At 40.2% G+C, this 23,613-nt stretch overlaps 1 protein-coding gene across 1 annotated transcript in view; it reads right to left on the minus strand.

Moving 5' to 3' along the window:
* TRPM2 (transient receptor potential cation channel subfamily M member 2) overlaps positions 1-23,613 on the minus strand; it is a 319,065-nt gene that overhangs the window by 143,773 nt on the left and 151,679 nt on the right. Inside the window, exons 20-21 of the mRNA XM_029607926.1 lie at positions 2,753-2,885; positions 1,701-1,788 (exon numbers count right to left, since the gene is read on the minus strand). Of these exons, the coding sequence (XP_029463786.1) occupies positions 1,701-1,788; positions 2,753-2,885 (221 nt within the window). The remainder of the gene's footprint in view (positions 1-1,700; positions 1,789-2,752; positions 2,886-23,613) is intronic.

The raw sequence follows: 23,613 nt of genomic DNA on the forward strand, positions 1-23,613 counted from the left end.
CCATGGTGTAACCACACCATAAGTATTGTGCAAAGTCCTGGTTACCCCATCTCAAGAAAGATATAGCAGAACTAAAAATGTGCAGAGCAGGGCAACAAAAATGATAAAGGGACTGGAACATATAATTACCATACTGGGTCAGACCAAGGGTCCATCAAGCCCAGTATCCTGTTTCCAACAGAGGCCAATCCAAGTCACAAGTACACACAGCTACACTAACTGCCTGTTTCCCCGCACTTAACATTTCTCCATTGATAAGAGACTATGCAAGCTAGGGCTCTTCAGCTTGGAAAAGCTGAGAGGGAACATGATGGAGGTTTATAAAATCATGAGTAGGGTAGAAGGATAAATAAAAGACTGTTATTTACCCTTTCTATTAATACTAAAACAAGGGAACACTCCATGAAACTAACAACCTATGTTATATATTTAATGGGATGTATCTAATTTTATTGCATTTTTACTTTCATTTAATTTTATTTAATGCTTTCATTTTATATTTATTGTACTGTAAACCGTTAAGATTGTATATATATACAGATTAATGGGAAAAGAAAACTGACAAATAAATAAGTAAACTGGCAGATTTAAAACAAAACGTAGAAAGTACTTTTTTACTCACCACAGTATCAAGGTTTAAAAGTAGTTTCAACAAATTCCTGGAGGAAAAGTCCATAACATTATTAGCCAGATATACTAATGAAAGCTACTGCTATCTCTGGGAGTGAGTAATAAGAATTAGATCTACTTTATGGGATCTGCCAGGTATTTGCAACATAGATTGAGCATTGCTGGAGACAGGATGCTGGGCTGGATGGACCTTGGTCTGTCCCAGCATGGCGAGTCTTATGTTCTTAGGCATGTAGTTAATTTATTCGAGTCACAAGGCAACTGCAAATTTTTTGGTGCACCACCAACTTAAGCAGTCACATTATGCCCCTGTCTCATATGGCTTTTGGTATAGAGCCTGTACCATTGTGGCAGCCTTTCTCTGCACTGTATCTACCTTATCTACCTTATCTAGATCCTTTCAGAGGTACAGCTCCAAAACTAGACACAATATTCTGAGAACTCACCACCTCTTCCTATGCATCCTTCTATCTGTATTATTTACACTTTCGAATAATAGAAGGACTAGGGGGCATTCCATGAAGTTAGCAAGTAACACATTTAAGACTAATCGGAGAAAATTCTTTTTCACTCAACGCACAATAAAGCTCTGGAATTTGTTGCCAGAGGAGGTGGTTAGTGCAGTTAATGTAGCTGGGTTCAAAAAAGGTTTGGATAAGTTCTTGGAGGAGAAGTCCATTAATGGCTATTAATCAATTATACTTAGGGAATAGCTACTGCTATTAATTGCATCAGTAGCATGGGTTCTTCTTAGTGTTTGGGTAATTACCAGGTTCTTATGACCTGGATTGGCCACTGTTAGAAACAGGATGTTGGGCTTGATGGACCCTTGGTCTGACCCAGCATGGCATGTTCTTATGTTCTTATGTAGCCACCACCTTATCACACTGTTTTGATACTTTGCTATTCTAACAATTAAACAAGGTTACAGCTACCCAATGGATTAATACAGCACAGAGTTACCTGATGCTAGACAATCTATTCTTCTGGGAAAGTAAACCAAAACATGATCCAAAAAAACTCTTCTAGAAGAACTTTTTCAAGATAATCACCTGGATTCCATGCATTACCTGTTTTTCCAGGACAAGCAGCCTATGTTCCATTGATCCTGTTTTTTTAGCCTGATCTGACTCCAATAGGTTTACTATCATTCCAGCACTAAAAAGAGAGTTTACAGAAATAAAAAATATTGTAAACCTACATTCTAATCAGCAAGAATTACCTGTCTTGAATTCATTACTGGTTTTAGCCAGGTAAATCTTTTTAACGGTTAACCCAAAGTGATTATCCAAAGTACATTCTAATTTTTCCCATCATTGGTCTTTCATTTGAAGTCTTTTTTTTTTTTATATATACTTGAAAATACCTTTGTCTATATTTGTCACATACCCTTTAAATACATTTTTTCATCATTCCAGGGATAAAATTAAACTGCAGAGTTCAGCGTGATGGGGAAATGCATGCAGCTTTATTCCAGGATTAGATGCATGATCCATGTGTAGATATAGTTGAAAATACTGTGAGATGTTAAGGTACTTTTGTTTCTGAACAAGGCAGTATACATACGTGATCTTCCTGATCTATTGGACAGCTGACTTCCATGACAGCAAGAAATGGCACTGATCATTCTGGGAAACATTTTACTTCAAGGGATAACTCTGTATATGATCTATGGATTTTAAGTTATTTTTGGATTTTGTGAGCCTACATCTGTGATGTTTTTTAATCCTTTACTACTATGGTGAAATTAGGTAAGCTGGAGAGAGACTGAGTGCCTAAAGAATACCTGAATCTATCTACTGCTAAAACAGAGCCAGGTTATTAATCTTTGAAGAGTCATTGCTTTTGCCAGTAAATCAAGATATAGCTCAATATCAAATGGCAGCATTAACTTTGTGGGATCCCAGGTGTCTGAGCGGGCTATTACCATGAAGCCAGTACAGTTTATGCATGGCAGTCAAAACATATCTAAGTATATATGATATTATGGAATATTTGAATGCACCAGAAGTGCTAAACAGTGCCAGTTGACTCATAGCAGTTCTTATTTTGGGACATTTATCTGGATCTACTGAAGATAAATCTTTAGGATGCACTTATGCACATCTCAGCGAGTTCTTACTTTTCAGAAATGTCTCGAATCTTGTGTTCTGTGCTCTGCTTTAGCTGGTACTGGAGATGCTGTAAGTAATTTTCATTCAAATATGTCTCCCAGGAAAGCAGGGCTGCCTCCTCATTCTTCTCCAGCTTCTCCTCTGTGGGAGAAATTAAACAGTTGTGAATAAGAAAAAATAATTTGGGGGGGACAAGCAAAGGTGAAAACAGATCATGACTCATTCAAACATACCACAAAATTTCCCTCTTCCACCTGCATTTCTAATACTGAATGCCCCATTAATTTGTATGCTGAATGACGTTTTGTGTCCACAGGGTTGAAAAGACCCTAAAATTATTCTGTTGCAAGTACAATTTGTACACATGATTCCTGTCTTCAGCTGTGTTCTCAATTTGTGATGTTCTCAAATGCAGGCTGTAAAAATGTAAGCCCAGGAACTAAATGTTTGTTATAAACATTTTTACACAAAAGACTTCTTTATTCAAAAATATGGCATCATCAAACTAGTGAAGTATTATACAAATCCACATCTAAAAGTCTGATGTGATCACATTTTGAGATTCACTGCCCTTGGACTATCGCCACCTAAACCTTTTCTTTATGAAAATCTAGCAGTACTGCATTCCAGTTACTAATTTCAGGAAAAAAGTACAGAAACATGACATAAAAAGCTGACGATACAAATAAACATAGGAATCATGTACAGAAAAGAAGTTTTATTTAAAGCAATCTTTTTTGTTTTTTTATAGGATATTTTGAAGTTGTGTTCTCTTTTATTGAACCAGTCAAAATAAATAATGCATATCAGTGTATATTAGCTTCAGAGGCTTTCTAGGTTCCTTTGTCAGAGCCCATCTTTCCTGGGACTAATATACTAACAAATATTGTAATCTTTTATTTTTTATATATCTACTTCTGGAGTCAGAGATGCTTCTGGTCTGGTTTTTTTTATTATTGTTTTCTATTACGTTATCTTCTAGATGTCTATAGTAACATTTTTCCTTTGGTCTGCCCATTGCTTGAGGACAGCCTCTGGAAGGAGGAGATTTTACTGAGGCTAGTGCTGAAATGTGCTAGTCTGCGGAAAGAAACATGACATTGAATGAATATGAAAAGAAGAAACAGCCTTTGCCATACATCATGTCTGGCTGTTACTTTAGGGAGTATTTTAGGGTAATGTACAGGTAACTTTGAGGTAAAACACCTGCAAAGGGAAGCAGATATCAATAGGAAAACCCTGCATCAGTGCAAGGATCCTGGCTGCCTGTGGATGAATAACTCCCAGGAATGCTAATAGTCTAACATCGTGGTATTGGAGAAACTCCTGACACAGAGCTGCCATGCCTCGAAACATAATGTTATGTCAGGTTTTCTGCTAAAGCTGGACACTGGCCTTCTGTTGAAGTTGGATACAAGTAAAACACACTAAGGGAAGTGCCGCTCTTATTTGCATAACAAAAAAAAGTATTTAAACATATATAAAAAAAGGGAGTGTGGACCAATGATTATATTGACCCAGTAAAAAGGTAAACATATCTTCACTGGTTAGGGTGTTAAGAAGGTCCTCCATTAACTGTTTTCAATTGTTTGAGTGCCATTGATGTTGTTCTCCAAGTAATCTCAATTGTGCCTTGAATGCTGGAACCTCATGGTGGACCATTAGAAGATCAAGGAGTAAAAGGGGCATTTAGGGATGACAAAGCCATACCAGAGAGACTAAATTAATTCTTTGCTTCAGTATTCATTGAGGAAGATGTAAGAGAACCCATGACAGAAATGATATTCAAAGGTGATGATTCAGAGGAACTGAAACAAATCACAGTATACCTGGAAGATGTACTAGAACAAATTGACAAACTAAAAAATAGCAAATCACCTAGACCAGATGGTGATTTTACATGGCCCGCACCATTTCTAAAGATGGCGCTGGCCATCCAGTGCTCCTACATGTGACAGGGGCCGGCCAATGGCACGGATACCTTGTCACATGGTAAGGGCAAAGGGCCATCGGCACCATTTTTATTAGTGGCAGCCGATGGCCTGAGAGCGGGAGATCACTCCCGGGACTCCCACTGGACCACCAGGTACTTGTAAAAAGTTTTGGGGGGGTTTGGGAGGGTGGGCGAAGCTAAGGGATCAGTTTTAAAGGGTCGGGGTGGGTTTAGGGATTGTTTTGGTGTGCCATTTTTCCCGCCCTTCCCCAAAACGATAAGAGAACCCCATGAACAATTTTGTGGGGTTTTCCTATCGGTTTCGGGGAGCCCCCGATTTCTGTCGATTTTGAAAATATCGTACGATATTTTCAATCGTCAGAAGCACGATTCACATCCCTATCAGATTGTGACACTCTTTGTCTACGAGGAAGAAACATTATCTTCCTTATCAAGGGAATAGAATCAGAGGAAATTTTTAAAACTTCAGACAAGTATTTTTTAAAAGTAGAGGTATTTCTCCAAGAACTTTAGGAAAGTTAAGTAACCTCAAGTTCAAATGCTTTAGGGAATTTTCTGAGTTTCAAGCCTTCTTGGTGTATTAATGCAGTCACACATTATTGCAAAGTTAGGGCCTCATTTTCTAAAGTATCGCAGGCCTGCGATATTTTAGGGAATGAGGGGTGGGGGGCCGAAACGGGGGGGCGGGCCTGCGCTAGCCGGCAGCAATCGCACCGTCGCGGTGCGATCGCTGTGGGTTTCGCCACCATAGAAGGTGTAGCTATTGGGCGCGAACTCGGACACAAAAAGGGCCTTACCTTTTCGTCGTCTGCAGCGTCTTCGCAGAGTCGGCCCCGGTGACGCCCTGACTCCTCTTCCGGGGCTGACTCCGCCCCCATTTTGGTATTGTACGCAATAAGGGACTTTTCGCGTGTGAAACGTCCCTTATCGTGTGTGAGCCACTTGGAAAATAAGGCCCTTAGGGGGTCATTTATCAAAGTGCTATATGGCGTTTTTGCATGCAAAAAACGCCTTTAACGCATGTGAAAACACATTTAATGCATGTAAAAACACAATAACACATAGTGCAATGCAAATTTAAAAAAGGGGAGGACTTTGGGACGGGATTTGTGGCCAAGTGGGCTGGCTTCATAATTTGCGAAGCCATATCGCATGGCTTTAAAGTGTATTTTAACTACACCTTTTTCATTTGCTTAAAGCCATACGAAAGGGCTTTATTGTGCTATGTGATGTTTTTACAAATGCTGTTTTAAGCTTCTGGAGATCCAGCCTAGCTATCAGGGCCCTCCTACAACCACTGGAGCGAGAGAGAGAGAGAGTAGCCATAATGCCCTCATACTAGGAAGATATTTATACCTTTATATGAGGCCTACCTAGTCACTTGAGGTGAGGTTTAGGTATTAGTGTAGGGGTTAGGGGCCACTTTGACATTGAAAGTGACACGTACGAACAGAACAGTGCTCTCTTGTTCACTTGATGTTACCCAGGTAGAGAGTCCATCAAGCTAGGTTGAGAGAACATTGCACAAATCTCATCTTTGTGTGACTTTCCTCACTCTGAAGGTCATCAAATCTTCACAAGAGAACACTGTTCCGTTCGTACGGGTCACTTTGAATGTCAAAGTGGCCCCTAATTGCTACACTAATACCTAAACCTCACCTCGAGTAACTAGGTAGGCCTCATATAGAGGTATAAATACCTACCTAGTATGAGGGCATTACGGCTAGTCTCTCGCTCTCTCTCATGGTTGAAGGAGGGTCCTGATGGCTAGATCTCCAGCAGCTTAAAATGGTCCCCCTCCCAGTGATTAAGTTGCAATAAGCTGTCTATTACAAAAAAAAATGCCCCTTTTCCTATCACATGCAATATTTAGTGCATTTTGATAAATCCAGGCCTTAGAAGAATGTAGATTTTTTTCACATCCTCTCCACTAGACTGTAAAGATAAAGCATGCTCCTGAAGTATATGCTGGTGATCCTGAGCAACAAGGTCCAATTTTCCTGATACTTGATCTAGGCACTGAGAGTGATCATTGAACGTCGACACCATTCCTGCATTTGACAAAGTCCTCATTAGAGGCTTCTAAGAAACCTAAAATGTCATGGAATAGGAGGCAATGTCCTTTCATGGATTACAAACTGGTTAAAAGACAGGAAAAGAGTAGAATTAAATGGTCAATTTTCTCAGTGGAAAAGGGAAAACAGTGGAGTGCCTTAGGGATCCCGGAGGGACTCCAAGGTCACAAACACTCATGATTCTAAAGACCTCTATCATACCCCCCCCCCCAGCCGTCTCATCTCCAAGCTGAACAGCCCTAACCTCTTTAGCGTTTTCTCATAGGGGAGCTATTCCATTCCCTTTATTATTTTGGTTGCCCTTCTCTGTATCTTCTTTAGTGCAACTATATCTTTTTTGAGATGCGGCGACCAAAATTGTACACAGTACTCAAGGTGCTGTCTCACCATGGAGGAATACAGAGGCATTATGACATTTTCAGTTTTAATCACCTTTCCTTTCCTAATAATTCCTAACAATCTGTTTGCTTTTTTGTCTGCCGCAGCACACTGAGCCGACGATTTCAAAGTATTATCCACTATGATACCTAATCTTTTTCCTGGGTAGTAGCTCCTAATTTGGAACCTAACATCATGTAGCTACAGCGTGGGATAGTTTTCTCTATATGGAACACTTTGCACTTGTCCACATTAAATTTAATCTGTCATTTAGATGGCCAATCTTCCAGCCTCACAAGGTTCTCCTGCAATTTATCACAATCTGCTTGTGATTTAACTACTCTGAATAATTTTGTATCATCTGCAAATTTGATTACCTCACTCATCGTCTTCCTTTCTAGATCATTTATAAATATATTGAAAAGCATTGGTCCAATACAGATCCCTAAGGCACTCCACTGTTTTCCCTTTTCCACTGAGAAAATTGACCATTTAATTCTACTCTTTTTTTACTGTCTTTTAACCAGTTTGTAATCCATGAAAGGACATTGCCTCCTATCCCATGACATTTTAGGTTTCTTAGAAGCCTCTAATGAGGACTTTGTCAAATGCCTTCTGAAAATCCAAATACACTTTATCTACCTGTTCACCTTTATCCATATTATTATTAACCCCTTCACAAAAATGAAGCAGAGTTGTGAGGCAAGACTTCACATGGGTAAATCCATGCTGACTGTGTTCTGTTAAACAATGTCTTTCTATATGCACTGTGATTTGGATCTTTAGAATAGTTTCTACTATTTTTCCCAGCACTGAAGACAGGCTCCCTGATCTATAGTTTCCTAGATCTCCCCTGGAGCCTTTTTTAAATATTAGGGTTACATTGGCCACCCTCCAGTCTTCAGGTACAATGGATCATTGTAATGATAGGTTACAAATTTTAACTAATAGATCTGAAATTTCATTTTTTAGTTCCTTCAGAACCCTGGAATGCATACCATCCAGTCCAGGTGATTTTATACTCTTTAGTTTGTCAGTCTGGCCTACTACATCTTCTAGGTTCACAGTGATTTGGTTCAGTTCATCTGACTCATCACCCTTGAAAACCATCTCTAGAACTGGTATCTCCCCAACATCCTCATTAGTAAACACAGAAGCAAGGAATTCATTTAGTCTTTCTGCAATGGCTTTATCTTCCCTAAGATCTCCTTTAACCCCTTGGTCATCTAATGATCCAGTCAACTCCCATACAGGTTTCTTGCTTTGGATATTTTAAAAAGTTATTATTATTTTTGCCTCTGTGGCCAACTTCATTTCAAATTCTCTCTTAGAGGGTCATTTTCCAAAGCGATCGCACGTGAAAAGAGACTTTTCACGTGCGATCACTAAATGGGGATGGAGTCGGGGCAGCGTCAAGATCGGAACAGGAGGAGTCGGGGCGGCACCAGGACAGACACTACAAAGACATCGCAGACAGCAAAAAGGTAAGAACCCTTTTCGCTGCCAATTCCGTGCCTAATAGCACCACCTTTTATGATGCGTTATTGGGTGTGAAAGCCGGCAGCGATCACACCACAGAGGTGCGATCGTTGCCGGCTTTCACAGGCTCACCCCACCGCTTCGCCCCCCTGTACTGCGCGATTCAAAGAGCCCGGCGGTATTAGAGAATCCAGGCCTTAGCCTGCCTTATCAATGTTTTACACTTAACTTGACAATACTTATGATTTTCCTATTTTCTTCAGATGGATCCTTCTTCAAATTTTTGAAGGATTTTTTTTTTGGATAAAATAGTCTCTTTTACCTCACCTTTTAACCATGCCGGTAATTGTTTTGCCTTCCTTCCATCTTTCTTAATGCGAGAAACAGGGCCGGCGGAAGCACTAGGCGAACTAGGCAATCGCCTAGGGCGCTGAGCATTAGGGGGCGCCGAGCCGCTGACGGCCAATGGCCGCCGGTGGACGTCATCCCAATGGCAGATACACACAGCAAGAAGATCGCAGGGCCGTGGTACAGTCGCGTCTAAACATGCTGGTGCTCCTCCTCCTTCCTGCCCGCGCGGCCCCGGAAGAAAAATGTTGCCGGAGCCGCGCGGGCAGGAAGGAGGAGGAGCATCAGCCAATGCAGGAACTTCTCCTCCTTCCTGCCCGCGCGGCCCCGGAAGAAAAATGTTGCCGGAGCCGCGCGGGCAGGAAGGAGGAGGAGGAGCATCAGCCAATGCAGGAACTTCTCCTCCTTCCTGCCCGCGCGGCCCCGGAAGAAAAATGTTGCCGGAGCCGCGCGGGCAGGAAAGAGGAGGAGCATCAGCCGCGTGCCGGAAGGAGGAGGAGCATCTGCCACGTTCAGAAGAGGATCAGCGCGGCTCGAGAAGACCGGGGCCGCTGCAGAGCCCATCCTGCAGTGGCCCGTGAAGAGGAGGCCCAGAGGTGAGAGAGAGAGAGACTGAGGGTTTGTACAGTGTGTATGTGTGCGTGTATGAGATGAGTTGAGAGACTGTGTGTGTGTGTGGGAGTGAAGACCTGAATGTTTGCAGAGACAGCATGGGAGAGCCTTTGTGTGTGTGAGAGACAGCATGTGGTAGTGAGAGCCTGTGCTTGAGCAAGACAGCATGTGGGAGTGAGAGAGAGCCTGTGTGTGTGTGTGTGAGTCAGCATGTGACAGTGAGAGCCCGTGTGTAGGAATGATTGTATGAGAGAGAGCATGTGACAGTGAGAGCCTGTGCTTGAGCAGGACAGCATGTGGGAGTGAGAGAGAGCCTGTGTGTGTGAGTCAGCATGTGACAGTGAGAGCCTGTGTGTAGGAATGATTGTATGAGAGAGAGCATGTGACAGTGAGAACCTGTGCTTGAGCAAGACAGCATGTGGGAGTGAGAGTTAGACAGCATGTGCAAGAGAGAGACTGTGTATAAATGATTGTATGAGGGACAGCATGTGAGAATGAGTGCCTGTATATGTGAGAGAGAGAAAGCATGTGAGAATGAGAACCTGACCATGTGTTTGAGGGAAGCAGACAGATGGAGAGAAAATAAATATGTTATAAAAGGAATTGGCAAAAAAATAAGAAAGGGAAGGTGGAAAAAAAAAAGCCTGTGACCAACTGATTAGAAAACTAAGATCAGACAGCAAATGTAAAAAGAAATAAATTACTTTTTACTGATTGGAACATGTAATCTTTGGGAATGTGCAAGAGTAGCACTTTCTCTATGCGGATCTCACAATGTACGAGATCAGCATAGAGGAACTGGAAGCCCATGGGGCCTGCACAGAGGAGGCAGCAGAATGGGCTTCAGTGCCAATAGCAGCAATCAGCACCTCCGCAATAGCCATACAGCGGCAGTGACAGTGGCAGCAGAAGAATGAGAGAGGCTCTGAGGTTGCTGGCAAAAGAAAGAGAGGGGGGTCTCTGCCTTTAGTGTGTGCATGTGTATGAATGGGAGTCTGCCTGGGGGTGTATGTGTGTGAATGCATGGGTGCCTGCCTGAGGGTGTGTCTGTGAATGAGAATGTATGGGTGTCTTCCTGGGGTTTGTATGTGTGAGAATAGGTGCCTGCCTGTTTGTGGTGTATGGGTGTGTGTGAGAATAAATTGGTGCCTGCCTGGGGGTCTGTGTGTGTGAGAATGAATGTGTGCATGCCTGGGGGATGGGGAGGGAGTGGTGTGAAAATGAATGGGAGCCTGCCTGGGGTTCAGTGTGAGAATGACTAGGAGCTTGCCTGTGTGTGTGTGTGTGTGTGAACGAGTGGGAGCTTGCCTGGGAGTGTGTGTTTGTGTGTATGTGAGGGAGCCAGTGAGAGTGAGAGCATGAGTGTGTATGAGAAAATCCAGGGGAGTAAGAGTTTGTGTGTGGGGGGGTGGTGTGGAGGGGGAGAGAGTGTCTTAGAGCCTGAGAGTGTGTCAGTGTCTGTGAGAGCGAGAGGTTATGGTGGGTATAAGAGCATGAATGTGAATGTATGTGACAGTGTATGTGTGAGGGAGAATGGACATGTGAGTATGTGTGAGAGAGAGAGAGAGAGAGGATAACCTCCTAATCCTCGACAATATCAGGGTGACTGGAAATCAAGAGCTCCCATGTATGGACAGCAGGGGCTTTTTAAAATCCTTATTAATTTTAATTATTGTGTGTTATTTGATATATGTACTGTTTTGAAATATTTTATTGGTGTTTGGGAAATTGTAAAAAATGTATATGATTTTAATTAATAGAAATTCTATTTATCAGTAGTTTTAAAATATTTTATTAGTATGGTTTTACTATTATAACTGATGCTTTGTTTCTTGATTTTATTTGTTTTATGAGGAATGGTGGTTCTGTTTTTCCATTATTAATACACAGAGTCTGGCTTCTTGGGGTTTCCATTCCAGTTTTTGTCTAATTTGTGCTCCTTTATTTTGTATTCTGTATTTGGTGAGGGTCTGTCTCTGCTCTGTGTGTGTGACCACGATGAGAGATTCTGCTAGCATGTAGTGTCTGTATAGGGATCTATAGCAATCGGGTTTGTTTTGTTTCCTCAGTAGGTGGTGTATTGTTATCCCAGGACCCAGTGTAATATTTACCCTTGCTTTTTCACAGGTAGGGTTATTATTGTTTGAATCCTTGGTGTTATTACTGTTATGTTATGATGGGATTGCAGTATAGATTTTGGGTGTCTCTTTTGCGGTGCTTTATGTTAGTTCACAATGTGTCTGGCAGTGGAAGGTGTTTGTGCTGCTGTTACTGTGAGGTGACACCAGAATTTGAAAATATCTTTTAGTATGATGAGCTGTAAGGGAAACATCCAAGCTCCATTGTTTGGGGGAATTTCAGTGGATGCACAGAGATACAGAACTGGAGGTGCAGGATTTGTATTGACATTCTGTCCCTTCCTATATATTCCAGACTTCATTCTCATAATCATATAGAATTAGTTGAATGAGGCTATCAAATAATTTTATAGTAGTTTTACTAGAAGTGTGAAACTGGCCAGCTTTTTAAAATAATGCAGAGGACCCTTTGGACTTTTTTTAAACAACACTTTTTTTATAACCAATTTTAAAGCAGGATCCATGCTATAGAGGTGGGTGTGATGAAGAAATGTCATTTTGGCTCCCCCCCACCCAAAACAAATTCTTCTGTCTAGAGATGCCACTGATTTTCTGTGGCACACAAATGCATTGGCCCCTGGGCGCTGGAGACCCTTGGTGCGCCACTGGGTGCGAGCCATATGGGGCCGCAAGTGGTGGCAAAGAGGAGTGGAGATTTGGCGGGCCGCAAGCAGTGCCCAATCTGCTCGCGACCCAGAAAACCCCAGTCAGCGGGCGTGATTGAGAATGAGGTAGGAGTCGGGGCCGAGACCGGGGGGGGGGGGGGGCGCAAGGAAGAAGGCTCGCCTAGGGCGCCAAATCCCCTTGCACCGGCCCTGGCGAGAAACACATCTGGACTGTGCTTCTAAGAAGGTATTTTTAAACAATGTTCATGCCTGTTGTACACTTTTAACCTTTGCAGCTGCACCTTTCAGTTTTTTTCTATTTTCCTCATTTTATCAAAGCTTCCCTTTTGAAAATTTAGTGTTAGAGCTATAGATTTACATATTGTCCCCCTTCCAGTCATTAGTTCAAATTTGATCATGTTATGATCAGTATTATTTGTTTATTTATTTAAAAGCTTTTATATACCACAAATTGGGCAGTAGCCTGACCGTCTAAGCAGTTTACAATAAAACATTCATAATTAAAATGACAAAACAAGCAAATCATAAAAATTTAGTGTTAGAGCTGTAGATTTACATATTGTCGCCCTTCCAGTCATTAGTTCAAATTTGATCATGTTATGATCAGTATTATTTATTTATTTATTTAAACGCTTTTATATACCACGAATTGGGCAGTAGTCTGACCGTCTAAGCAGTTTACAATAAAACATTCATAATTAAAATGACAGAACAAGCAAATCATAAAAATACATCACATTTACAATGCATTATAATTCCTACCATATATAGCTATTTGAGATTAATGCAGTGAAAAATTTCCTTTTGGAGATTTATTTATTTATTTTATTTATTTAAGAACTTTTACTATACCGACATTCGTGGAACACACATCACACCGGTTTACAAAAAACTGAAGCAGGCAGGAAATTACAATGAACAGGGAGGGGTAGGAGGAGCAGGCAAGAAAAAGGTGAGATGGGGGAGGGGAAAGAGCAGCGAGGAGATAGAGTAGACAAGAGTGAAGTGATAGTAGTAAACAATAATTGAACAGTGAGAGATAACAAAATTGAAAACTTTGATAACTAACATATTTGTGACTGTTTTCTTGATTGAAAAAGTCAAGGCGGATTGCTTGTTTACATTATGTCCTTGGGGGAGTCTCCATGACAGACAGAGTGAGGGGGAGCTCACGGGCAGTAGAGTTGCAGATGGTGGGATAGAGGGAGACACCTCGGGGGCAGACGGGGTGTCTGGGGCGGGGTGAGTGTGGGGAGGAGAGTGGGTTGGGAGTTAAAATGGCGGGGATGGCAGGGGAGGTAAGTGGGATGATGGCTATGTTTGGTTAGCTTCTGGGTAGGCTTGTCTGAAAAGCCAAGTCTTGATGCCCTTTTTGAAAGTATGAAAGATGTGTTGTAATGATTAACTGACATTATAGGCAATGTATAAAGGTTTTTAAAGATTTCTTAAATTCTTTAGTACTTGCAGTTAGTCGAATTTGTTCAGGAATTGTGTTCCAAAGAATCGAACCTGCGACGGAGAAAACTCGTTTGCGAGTTAATGCCAAACTTGCAATTTTTACAGATGGTACTTCCAAAATGCATTTATCCATAGAATGAAGCTGTCTGGTAGGTTTGTATATTCTTAATAGTGAACAAAGCCAAACTGAGTTAGAGTTGTATAATAGATTATGGATGATTGTAAGAATTTTGTAAATAATACGGTGAGATATTGATAACCAGTGAAGATGCTGCGAAACAGGTGTAATGTGTTCCCTATGAGGTAAATTAAACAGAATCCAAGCTGTAGCATTTTGGACAAGTTCTAGAGGATGGATGGATGTGGGTAGCCCTAAGTATAAAGAATTGGAATAGTCTAGGTTTGTTAAAAATAGTGCTTGAGTGACTGAACAAAAATCTGACGGAAAGTTTAGGGGTTTTAGTTTAGCATTTGAAGTTTAAAAAAAGATTTCTTTACTACGGCTGATATGTTATTGGCCATAGATAGTCTGGAATCAATGAGCATGCCTAGGTTTTTAGCATACAATTTTATTGGTATTGTTTGTCCTTCAAATATGAGATTTTTGGGTGGTTGATGAATTGAATCCAGTACTGTAGATAGAAAAATTAACTCTGTTTTTTAAGCATTCAATTTTAATCTGTTCTGAGAAAGCCAGGTTTTTATTGTTGTTAGAGTTGAAGTAATAAAAAGGTTTTTGACCAGGATTCGAGTAGTACCAAAATGTAGTTCATATTTGAATCAAAATCTCTAATAATAGTATCAAAAGATGAAATGAGTAAAAATTCCGTACTATGTCCTTTTCTGAATCCATGTTGATTCATATGTAATATGTTGTTGTCATCTATATAGTCGGAAAGTTCATGAAGCAGCCCCACCACCGTTACCTCTCTTACCAAATCCTGTGTTCCACCAAGAATTAGATCTAAAATAGCTCCCTCTCTCGTTGGTTCCTGAACCAATTGCTTCATGAAGCAGTCATTTATTCCATCCACAAATTTTATGTCTCTAGTATGTCCTTATATTATATTTACCCAGTCAATATTGGGGTAATTGAAATCTCCCATTATTACTACATTGCCAAGTTGGTTAGCTTCCCTGAATTCTCTTAGCATTTCATCATCTGTCTGACTATTTTGGCCAGATGGACAGTAGTATACTCTTACTCAACAAACATGGGATTTCTACCCATATAGATTCTACTGACCATTTAGTCTCTTGTATCATCTTTATCCTGTTAGACTCTATACCCTCCTGGACATAAAGTGCCACACCCCCCACCAAGTTGATCCTCCCTATCATTGCAATATTATTTGTACCCTGATATAGCATTGTCTCATGGATTATCCAATTATGTCTATGTCATCATTCACTGCTATATACTCTAACTCTCCCATCTTACTTCTTAGACTTCTGGCATTGGCATACAGACATTTCAAAGTGAATTTTTTGTTTCTATTAACCTGTTTTTCAGTTGATAGGGATAATTTGGAATTCTTTAACTCAGGTGATTCTTTACTTATAGCACATGGACTACTTTTGCTTTTATTGGAACCTCTCTTACTTTAGGGTTTTCTTCATCTATCCCCAATGATCCTAGTTTAAAGCATGCCTCATTATTTTTTAATGCACTACTGTGGTGACAACCAGAAGACCCTGCAAAAAAGACATTTGGAACCCATAGGGTATTAAGCCTATTGTAAAATATGTTCAATGCAGGCTTGTCCCTTTAGAAAGCCATGAGGAAAATGAATTACACTTATAGTAAGCATTCCATACCAAAACAACACTAAATGCCAGCACTCAAATATTAACCACCCTACCTATGAAAAGGCAACACTGAAAATATTACACCAAGACCTAAAACATCAATTCACCTCCTATTAGGAAAACAGAACAAGCCAGGCTGCTATAGATCCCTACATAGAAACTGCATGCCAGTAGAATACTTCACCTCAGTCATACATGCAGAACACAGATGGACCCTCGTTAAATATAGAATAAATGCATCATAAGGTATAAATAAACATGTGCAGACAAATACAGAATTGAAGACCACAAGAATCCAGACTCTGTATGCAATGTAACAATGGAAAAACAGAAACACCATCATGGTTCATAAAACAATAATAAAATCAAGAAACATAATATATTAATTATAACAATAAAACTTTACTAATAGAAAGATCTGATAAACAGAACATCATTCAATAATTAAACTCAATTTTTTTAAAATGTTCTCAAAAAACAATAAAATATTTCAAAACAGACACATCAAATAACACCCAACAATAAAACAAAAAGAACAAAACATAAATTCCCTACTCTCCATATCTGGGGTCTTTTTTGATTTCCAGTCATCCTGAGATTGAGTATTGAAGAAGGGAGGCTGTACAAACTTTATTCTCTCACACACAAACAAACTTTTTTTATTTTTATGATTTTTATATTACGCTACACACTCCCTCTCTCATATACTCACCAACTTTCTCACACACACTTCCTCTCACGCACACACCCACACATATGCTAACAGGTTCTCATGCACACACAAATTCACACATGCATACAGGCTCTCACATACATCCTCTCTTACACATACATCCATACAGGCTCTCTCTCACATGCACATAGACACTCATACCCTCTTTCTCTTTCACACAGACATACACATGCACACAAGCACTCAAGCCATATCATTCTCACACACGCACATACAGTTGCATACAGGCTCTCTCACACACCCTCTCTCTTGCACACACACACATTCACACATGCATAAAGACTCTCTCACACATATGTATGCACACACTCACTCACATATACACACTAAGAGAAAGGGTCTGTGTATGTAGTGAGAGGATGTGTGCTGAGATCCTTTGTGTGAAAGATCCTGTGTGCATTGGTGTGTGTGTGTGTGTGTGTGTGTGTGTGTGTGAGAGAGAGAGAGAGAGAGGGGTATGTGAGTGGGTTCCTGTGTGCATACATATGTGTATGAGAGAGTCTGTATGCATGTCTCATGGCCTCCCCGTCTATTCTTTAACCCATGGCAGGATGGTGTCTATCATGGCCCCACTAGGCCTCTCTTCAGGCCACGGCAGCATGGGGTCTGCTGTAGCCTTACCAGGCCTCTCTTTGGCCATAGGCACTTTGGTAATCATGTCCTCTGTAAGGTGAAAGGCCAACATAGGAGTACTTTGGGGGAATACTTTTTGTTGCCTCCAAAAGTTTGCCACCTGACACGGTCGCCTCACCCTACTTAATGATAGAACCACTCTTGTTCCAGCCTCTGTCTCTCCTTAGCTTCTTAGAAATCAGAGAACTGCAAAGCCTGACCTTCCTATCTTCCCCATTGAAAGATGCTCAAAATCAACGGTGATCAGAGCTCCATGTTCAGAATTGCAGAGCAGCTGAAATCTCACAGAAAAGATCATAAGAGTTCAGTTCTACAGGATTTCAGTGCAAACCAATGATCCAATCAAAGTTTATGGTTTCTAACTCAAATTGCCAATGAATCACCTCTTCTAGCTCATAATCCACTGTAACCCTCCAATCAAAATAGGTATGATTTTTTTTATATTGCACCTATATAGACAATCTTACTTTTTCCAAATAAACCAATGCAAAAATACTAATTAATCTACATACCAATTTAAGAGTTGTTAAATAATAATCATACTATCTCATATCCTCTGCATGGTAAACTACCTTAGCATCACTAGTATTTTTATTATATAGTGCTTTATTCCATTAGTTTCCTTAAAGTTAACCTTCACTCTAGATTTTCCAGTCATATCAAAATGATTAAAAAGAGAAACTAGTTTCGTAAAAGGTCAGCCCTATAAATCTCAGGAAAGACCATAATTTAGTGCCAACAAAACTCATGCTATGGCCTGGAAAATTGTATAACTCTTACCTGGCTCATAATCGTTAGGATCCTGTTGAATTTCAATTTACATTTAATTGCTTTCTATTCAGAGGTAGATGAATCGGTTTGGATAAAATCTGAGACCTCCTTCCCTAAATCATGGATAATCCGAACTAATATCCCATTTTCAAATTGCTTCAGAAAGCAAGATCAGTAGTATGATGGACAATAATGCAAAGTTTTATGTGGATAAACATAAGAACAGTAAACAATGGCAGATAAAGCCAAAAAAGGCCCTTCTGGTCTGTCCACCAATGATTTTATTTGCACCTACCAAAAGTAGATCAAATTCCCATATGGAAATTCTGTCCCCATTAGAGTTGTAAGTGCTGCTTCATGCAAGTTATCCCATGTGTTTAACCACTTAAAAATTTGGTGTCAATAGTTCCCCCTTCAATGTGAGTAGAAGTCTGTGTATTGTTTGCAGGACATGTGTGAAAAAAGGGTTGAGAACAGGTCAGGGAAGTGAAAGAATATGCAGAAATTTCATATTCAGATCTCCACATTTATTTATGTATTTATTTAAAATATTTGCTTGCCAACCAATAACTAAAGCTCTGAGCAGTTTACAAAAAAATAAAAATTTCATAGCAAATCACATAAAACAGACACAAAACATAAAACAAAATACATAACCTTAAACTGAATATAAGAGTCTCAACATGTTGCTCAAAGCTCAAGCAACATCAGCAAATGCCCTCAATATTTTTCTGAAAGACTTTAAATAAGAAGTTAATCATAGAGCCTCTGGAATTGTGTTCCATAGTTCAGAAGTGGCCATTGAAAATGATCGCTCTCGAGTCTCTGAAAGATGAACAAAACACACTGATGGTACATCCAACAAAGTTCTCTGGGATGATCTCAGGGCCCTTGATGGATTGTGTATATAAAGCACTGCATTCATCCACGTTAGGGCCTCAGATTTAGTCATCGTATGAACTAATGACAAAATCTTATAGTTTAAATGTAACTGGGAGACAGTGTAAATTATTTAAAACTGATAAAACGTGGGCTCTCGTTTAATCCAATACTTAGATGTACATTGCACCTGCTTAAAGGCAGGCGCAAAATATATAGGTACAGAAATACTCACATACCTCTAATGGCCCATATTTTCAAAGGAGTTTCCTTTGTTAATAAACGTACAGACTAGCAGGTATAAAGTTCATGCAGGCCTGTAAGTTCACCATGGAGTTTCATTATTCAGCTCTAGGTCAATATTCAAAGCCATTTAGATGAATTATAGAAACATAGAAACATAGAAATGACGGCAGAAGACCAAACAGCCCATCCAGTCTGCCCAGCAAGCTTCACACTTATTTTTCTTCTCATACTTATCTGTTTCTCTTGGCTCTTAGTAACCTTTTGGTTCTATTTCCCTTCCACCCCCACCATTAATGTAGAGAGCAGTGTTGGAACTGCATCTAAATGAAATATCTAGCTTAATTAGTTAGGGGTAGTAACCGCCGCAATAAGCAAGCTACATCCATGTTTATTTGTTTACCCAGACTATGTAATTCATTCCTTGTTGGTTGCTGTCTGTATATGGATCCACTTTTCTTCATTCCCCCTGCCGTTGAAGGAGAGAGCTATGCTGGATATGCGTGAAGTATCGGTCTTCCTCCCCTGCCGTTGAAGCAGAGAGCTATGCTGGATATGCATTGAAAGTGAAGTATCAGGCTTATTTGGTTTGGGGTAGTAACCGCCGTAACAAGCAAGCTACTCCCTGCTTTTTTGTGAATGCACATCCTTTTTTCCACATTTCCTCTTGCCGTTGAAGCTTAGAGCAATGTTGGAGTCGCATTAACCGTGTGTATGTTTATTGAATAAGGGTAATATCTCCAGGTAGTAGCTGTCATTCCCGCGAGCCACCCACTCTTCATTCATGTCCTCTAGACTTTATGGATCCATAGTGTTTATCCCACGTCTCTTTGAAGTCCTTCACAGTTCTGGTCTTCACCACTTCCTCTGGAAGGGCATTCCAGGCATCCACCACTCTCTCCATGAAGAAATACTTCCTGACATTGGTTCTGAGTCTTCCTCCCTGGAGCTTCAAATCGTGACCTCTGGTTCTGTTGATTTTTTTCTGACGGAAAAGGTTTGTCGCTGTCTTTGGATCATTAAAACCTTTCAAGTATCTGAAAGTCTGTATCATATTACCTCTGCTCCTCCTTTCCTCCAGGGTGTACATATTTAGATTCTTCAATCTCTCCTCATAAGTCATTTGATGAAGACCCTCCACCTTTTTGGTCGCCCTTCTCTGGACTGCCTCCATCTTGTCTCTGTCTCTTTGGAGATACGGATTACTAATAAGTTATCCACCTAAATGGCAAGTTATCCATCTAACTCACAAGAACATAAGAACATGCCATACTGGTCAGACCAAGGCTCCATCAAGCCCAGCATCCTGTTTCCAACAGTGGCCAATCCAGGCCATAAGAGCCTGGCAAGTACCTAAAAACCAAGTCTATTCCATGTAAGAACTTTCTCCGATTATTTTTACATGTGCCACATGCTAACTTCATGGAGTGCCCCCTAGTCTTTCTATTATCTAAAAGAGTAAATAACCGATTCACATTTACCCGTTCTAGACCTCTCATGATTTTAAACACCTCTATCATATCCCCCCTCAGCCGTCTCTTTTCCATGCTGAAAAGTCCTAACCTCTTTAGTCTTTCCTCATAAGGGAGCTGTTCCATCCCCTTTATCATTTTGGTAGCCCTTCTCTGTACCTCCTCCATTGCAACTATATCTTTTTTTAGATGCAGCGACCAGAATTGTACACAGTATTCAAGGTGCGGCTCACCATGACACTATGACATTATGACATGACACCATGACATATGACATTATGACATGACACCATGACACCATGACATTATGACACTTTCCGTTTTATTTACCATTCCCTTTCTAATAATTCCCAATATTCTGTTTGCTTTTTTGACTGCCGCAGCACATTGAACTGATGATTTCAATGTGTTATCCACTATGATGCCCAGATCTCTTTCTTGGGTGGTAGCTCCTAATATGGAACCTAACATTGTGTAACTAAAGCATGGGTTATTTTTCCCTATATGCATCACCTTGCACTTACCCACAATAAATTTCATCTGCCATTTGGATGCCCAATTTTCTAGTCTCACAAGGTCTTCCTGCAATTTATTACAATCTGTTTGTGATTTAACTACTCTGAACAATTTTGTATCATCTGCAAATGTGATTACCTCACTCGTTGTATTTCTTTCCAGATCATGTTATCTATCAAGTTATCTATCTAACTCATAAGATATCCATCTAACTCCAAGATAGCTATTTAAATGTTTAGTTTTGAATATTTTATTTATTTATTTATCGAGTTTTATATACCGTCGTTCGGTTTCGCCATCACAACAGTTTACAAAGTATTGATGTTTAACAGAGTGTACAGAAATTCACATGCTTGTTAACATTGTTATCGTAGTCATTATAAGCATAGTTCATTTGATAAACTGTACAGGTTAATTACGTGCATTGGATTAGTTCTGCATGTTTATATGTAGCATAGAGTCATTGGGTGTTTTGGTATGCTTTAGTGAAACTCCAAGTTTTTAGTTATTTTTTGAAGGTTTTTAAGTTTTGCTGTGTTCTCGGTTTGGTTGGGAGGGTGTTCTAGAGTTTGGGGCGTCCTAGGGAAATGGCTCTCTTCCGAGATGAGGTAAGTTGTATGTGGCGTGTAGGTGGACTTTTTAATAGACCTTTGTTAGCTGAACGGAGATTTCGGTTTGGTGAATGTAGTTTTATGGATGCACTTAGCCAGTTTGTTTGTTCTTCATATATTATTTTGTGTTTTATAGATAGATTTTGTAGCTATCCTGTATTTTATTGGGAGCCAGTGTAGTGAAATGAGAGTTGGAAAATTGTGATCGTATTTTTTTCGTTCCTGTGATTATTCTGGCAGCTGTATTTTGAAGGATTTGGAAGAGGTCGGATGGTGGTGAGAGGTAAGTTAAATAGCAGGGAGTTGCAGTAATCCAGGTTGGAGAAGATGAGTAGTTGGAGGACTGTTCTGAAGTCGTTGGGGGAAAGGAAAGGTTTTAGATGTCGTAGGGTTAGGAGTTTGTGATATCCATCTTTGATTTTAGCGGAGATATGTTCTTGAAGGATAGTTCCTTGTTGATTATGACTCCTAGGTTGGGGCATGGGTGACAGGGGAGATTGCAGTCTTTTGATTCATTATGTTGAGTGGTGGTAAGTGCATAGGGTTGTTCTTTCTATCCAGCATGATTATTTCTGTCTTATCAATATTTAGGATAAGTCTCATGTTGGTTAGTAATTGCTTTATTTTGGTGAGGTAACTGGCTGTTTTTGTAGGTGTCTTCCAGAGAGTTTGTGTATTGGGATAAGTATTTGGATGTCCTCAGCATATATGAAGCGAGTCAGTTTATGGTTTGAGAGGAAGTGGCATATCGAGAGAAGATAGATATTGAAGAGTGTCGCCGATCGTGCTGATCCTTGGGGAACTCCTGAAGCCAAATTGCATGGGGAGTAGGATGTTGCTCCTTTCCAGGTGGTCACTGAGTTGGGAGTGGATGTTTTTTCAATAATTTTGGCAATGAATGATAGATTTGATATGGGTCGGTAGTTTAATGGGTTTTCTGGATCAAGGTTGGTCTTTTTCAGTATGGGTTTGATAATTGCTGATTTTAGGCAGTTGGGGTAGTTTCCTTCTGTGAGGGATAGGTTCACGATGTCGGTTAAGGTTTTTGTTATTGATGGTTCGATGGCTTTGATTGTCTGTATGGGTATGCTGTTGATAGGGTGCTTAGCTGGGTTCATTTCTTTGATGATATTTTGGATTTCCAGTGATAATGCTGAATCGAAGTTGGGCCAGCTTGGTGTTTGATTGATTTGTATTTTCAGGTTTTGCGTGTTGTTGTTGAGGTTGTTGTTTATGAGGTTTTTTATTTTTTCGTTAAAGAAGTCTGCAAAGTCGTTGTTTGAGAGCTTGGAGGTTGGTGATGTCTGGTCATTGGACGGTTTGGTTAGGCCATGTACGATATTGAAGAGCATTCTTGGGTTGTGTTGGAATTTGTTTATTTTTTTGAGTAGAAGTCTTTTTTTGCGTTGTGGATAAGTTTTTTGTAGTATGCTAAGTGTGATCAGTAGGCGTTCAGTAGTGTGGTTGTTTTGTTGTTCCTCCAGGTTTTTTCTTTTTTTCATAGTTCGCGATTGGCTGATCTGATGTATTCATTGTACCATTGGTTTTGGTGTTTTGGGTTTTTTATTGTTTTCTTTATCATGGGGTTTATCTTGTCTGCTATTGTTTTAGTGATGTTGAGCCAGGGTGAGGTGGCGTTTTCTGCATTCGATAGATCAATGTTTGTTAGTTCTATTTATAGATTCTCTTGGAGTGTTTCTATGTTGAAGGGTGGCCGGTAGGAGAAAGATCTAGGTGGGCTTTTTTCTGTTGTAAGTTAACAGTTGGAAGACAGGTTGGCGTAGATTAGAGAGTGGTCCAACCAGGGGATATTAGTGGTATTTGTGTGGTAATTAGCCCATATGTCAGTATTGATGAAGACAAGGTCTAGTGTGTGACCTGCTTTCTGTGTTGGGCCTTTGATGATTTGTCTTAGTCCTAGGGTTGATAGGGCGTCTGTTATTGCATTGCATGTGAGGGAGTGGGGGATTGTGTAAAAGTGTATGTTAAAGTCTCCTAAGATGATGATGGGTTTGTTGACAGTTAGTTTGGACAAGAATAATTCTATTAGTGGAGAGCAGTTCTGATCTAGTGAATTGGGGGGGCAGTATACCAGACAGATTTGTATTAAAGGTGAGTCGAATAGTGCAATTTC

The sequence above is a fragment of the Rhinatrema bivittatum genome, chromosome 6, assembly GCF_901001135.1.
Source record: "Rhinatrema bivittatum chromosome 6, aRhiBiv1.1, whole genome shotgun sequence".
NCBI lineage: Eukaryota > Metazoa > Chordata > Amphibia > Gymnophiona > Rhinatrematidae > Rhinatrema > Rhinatrema bivittatum.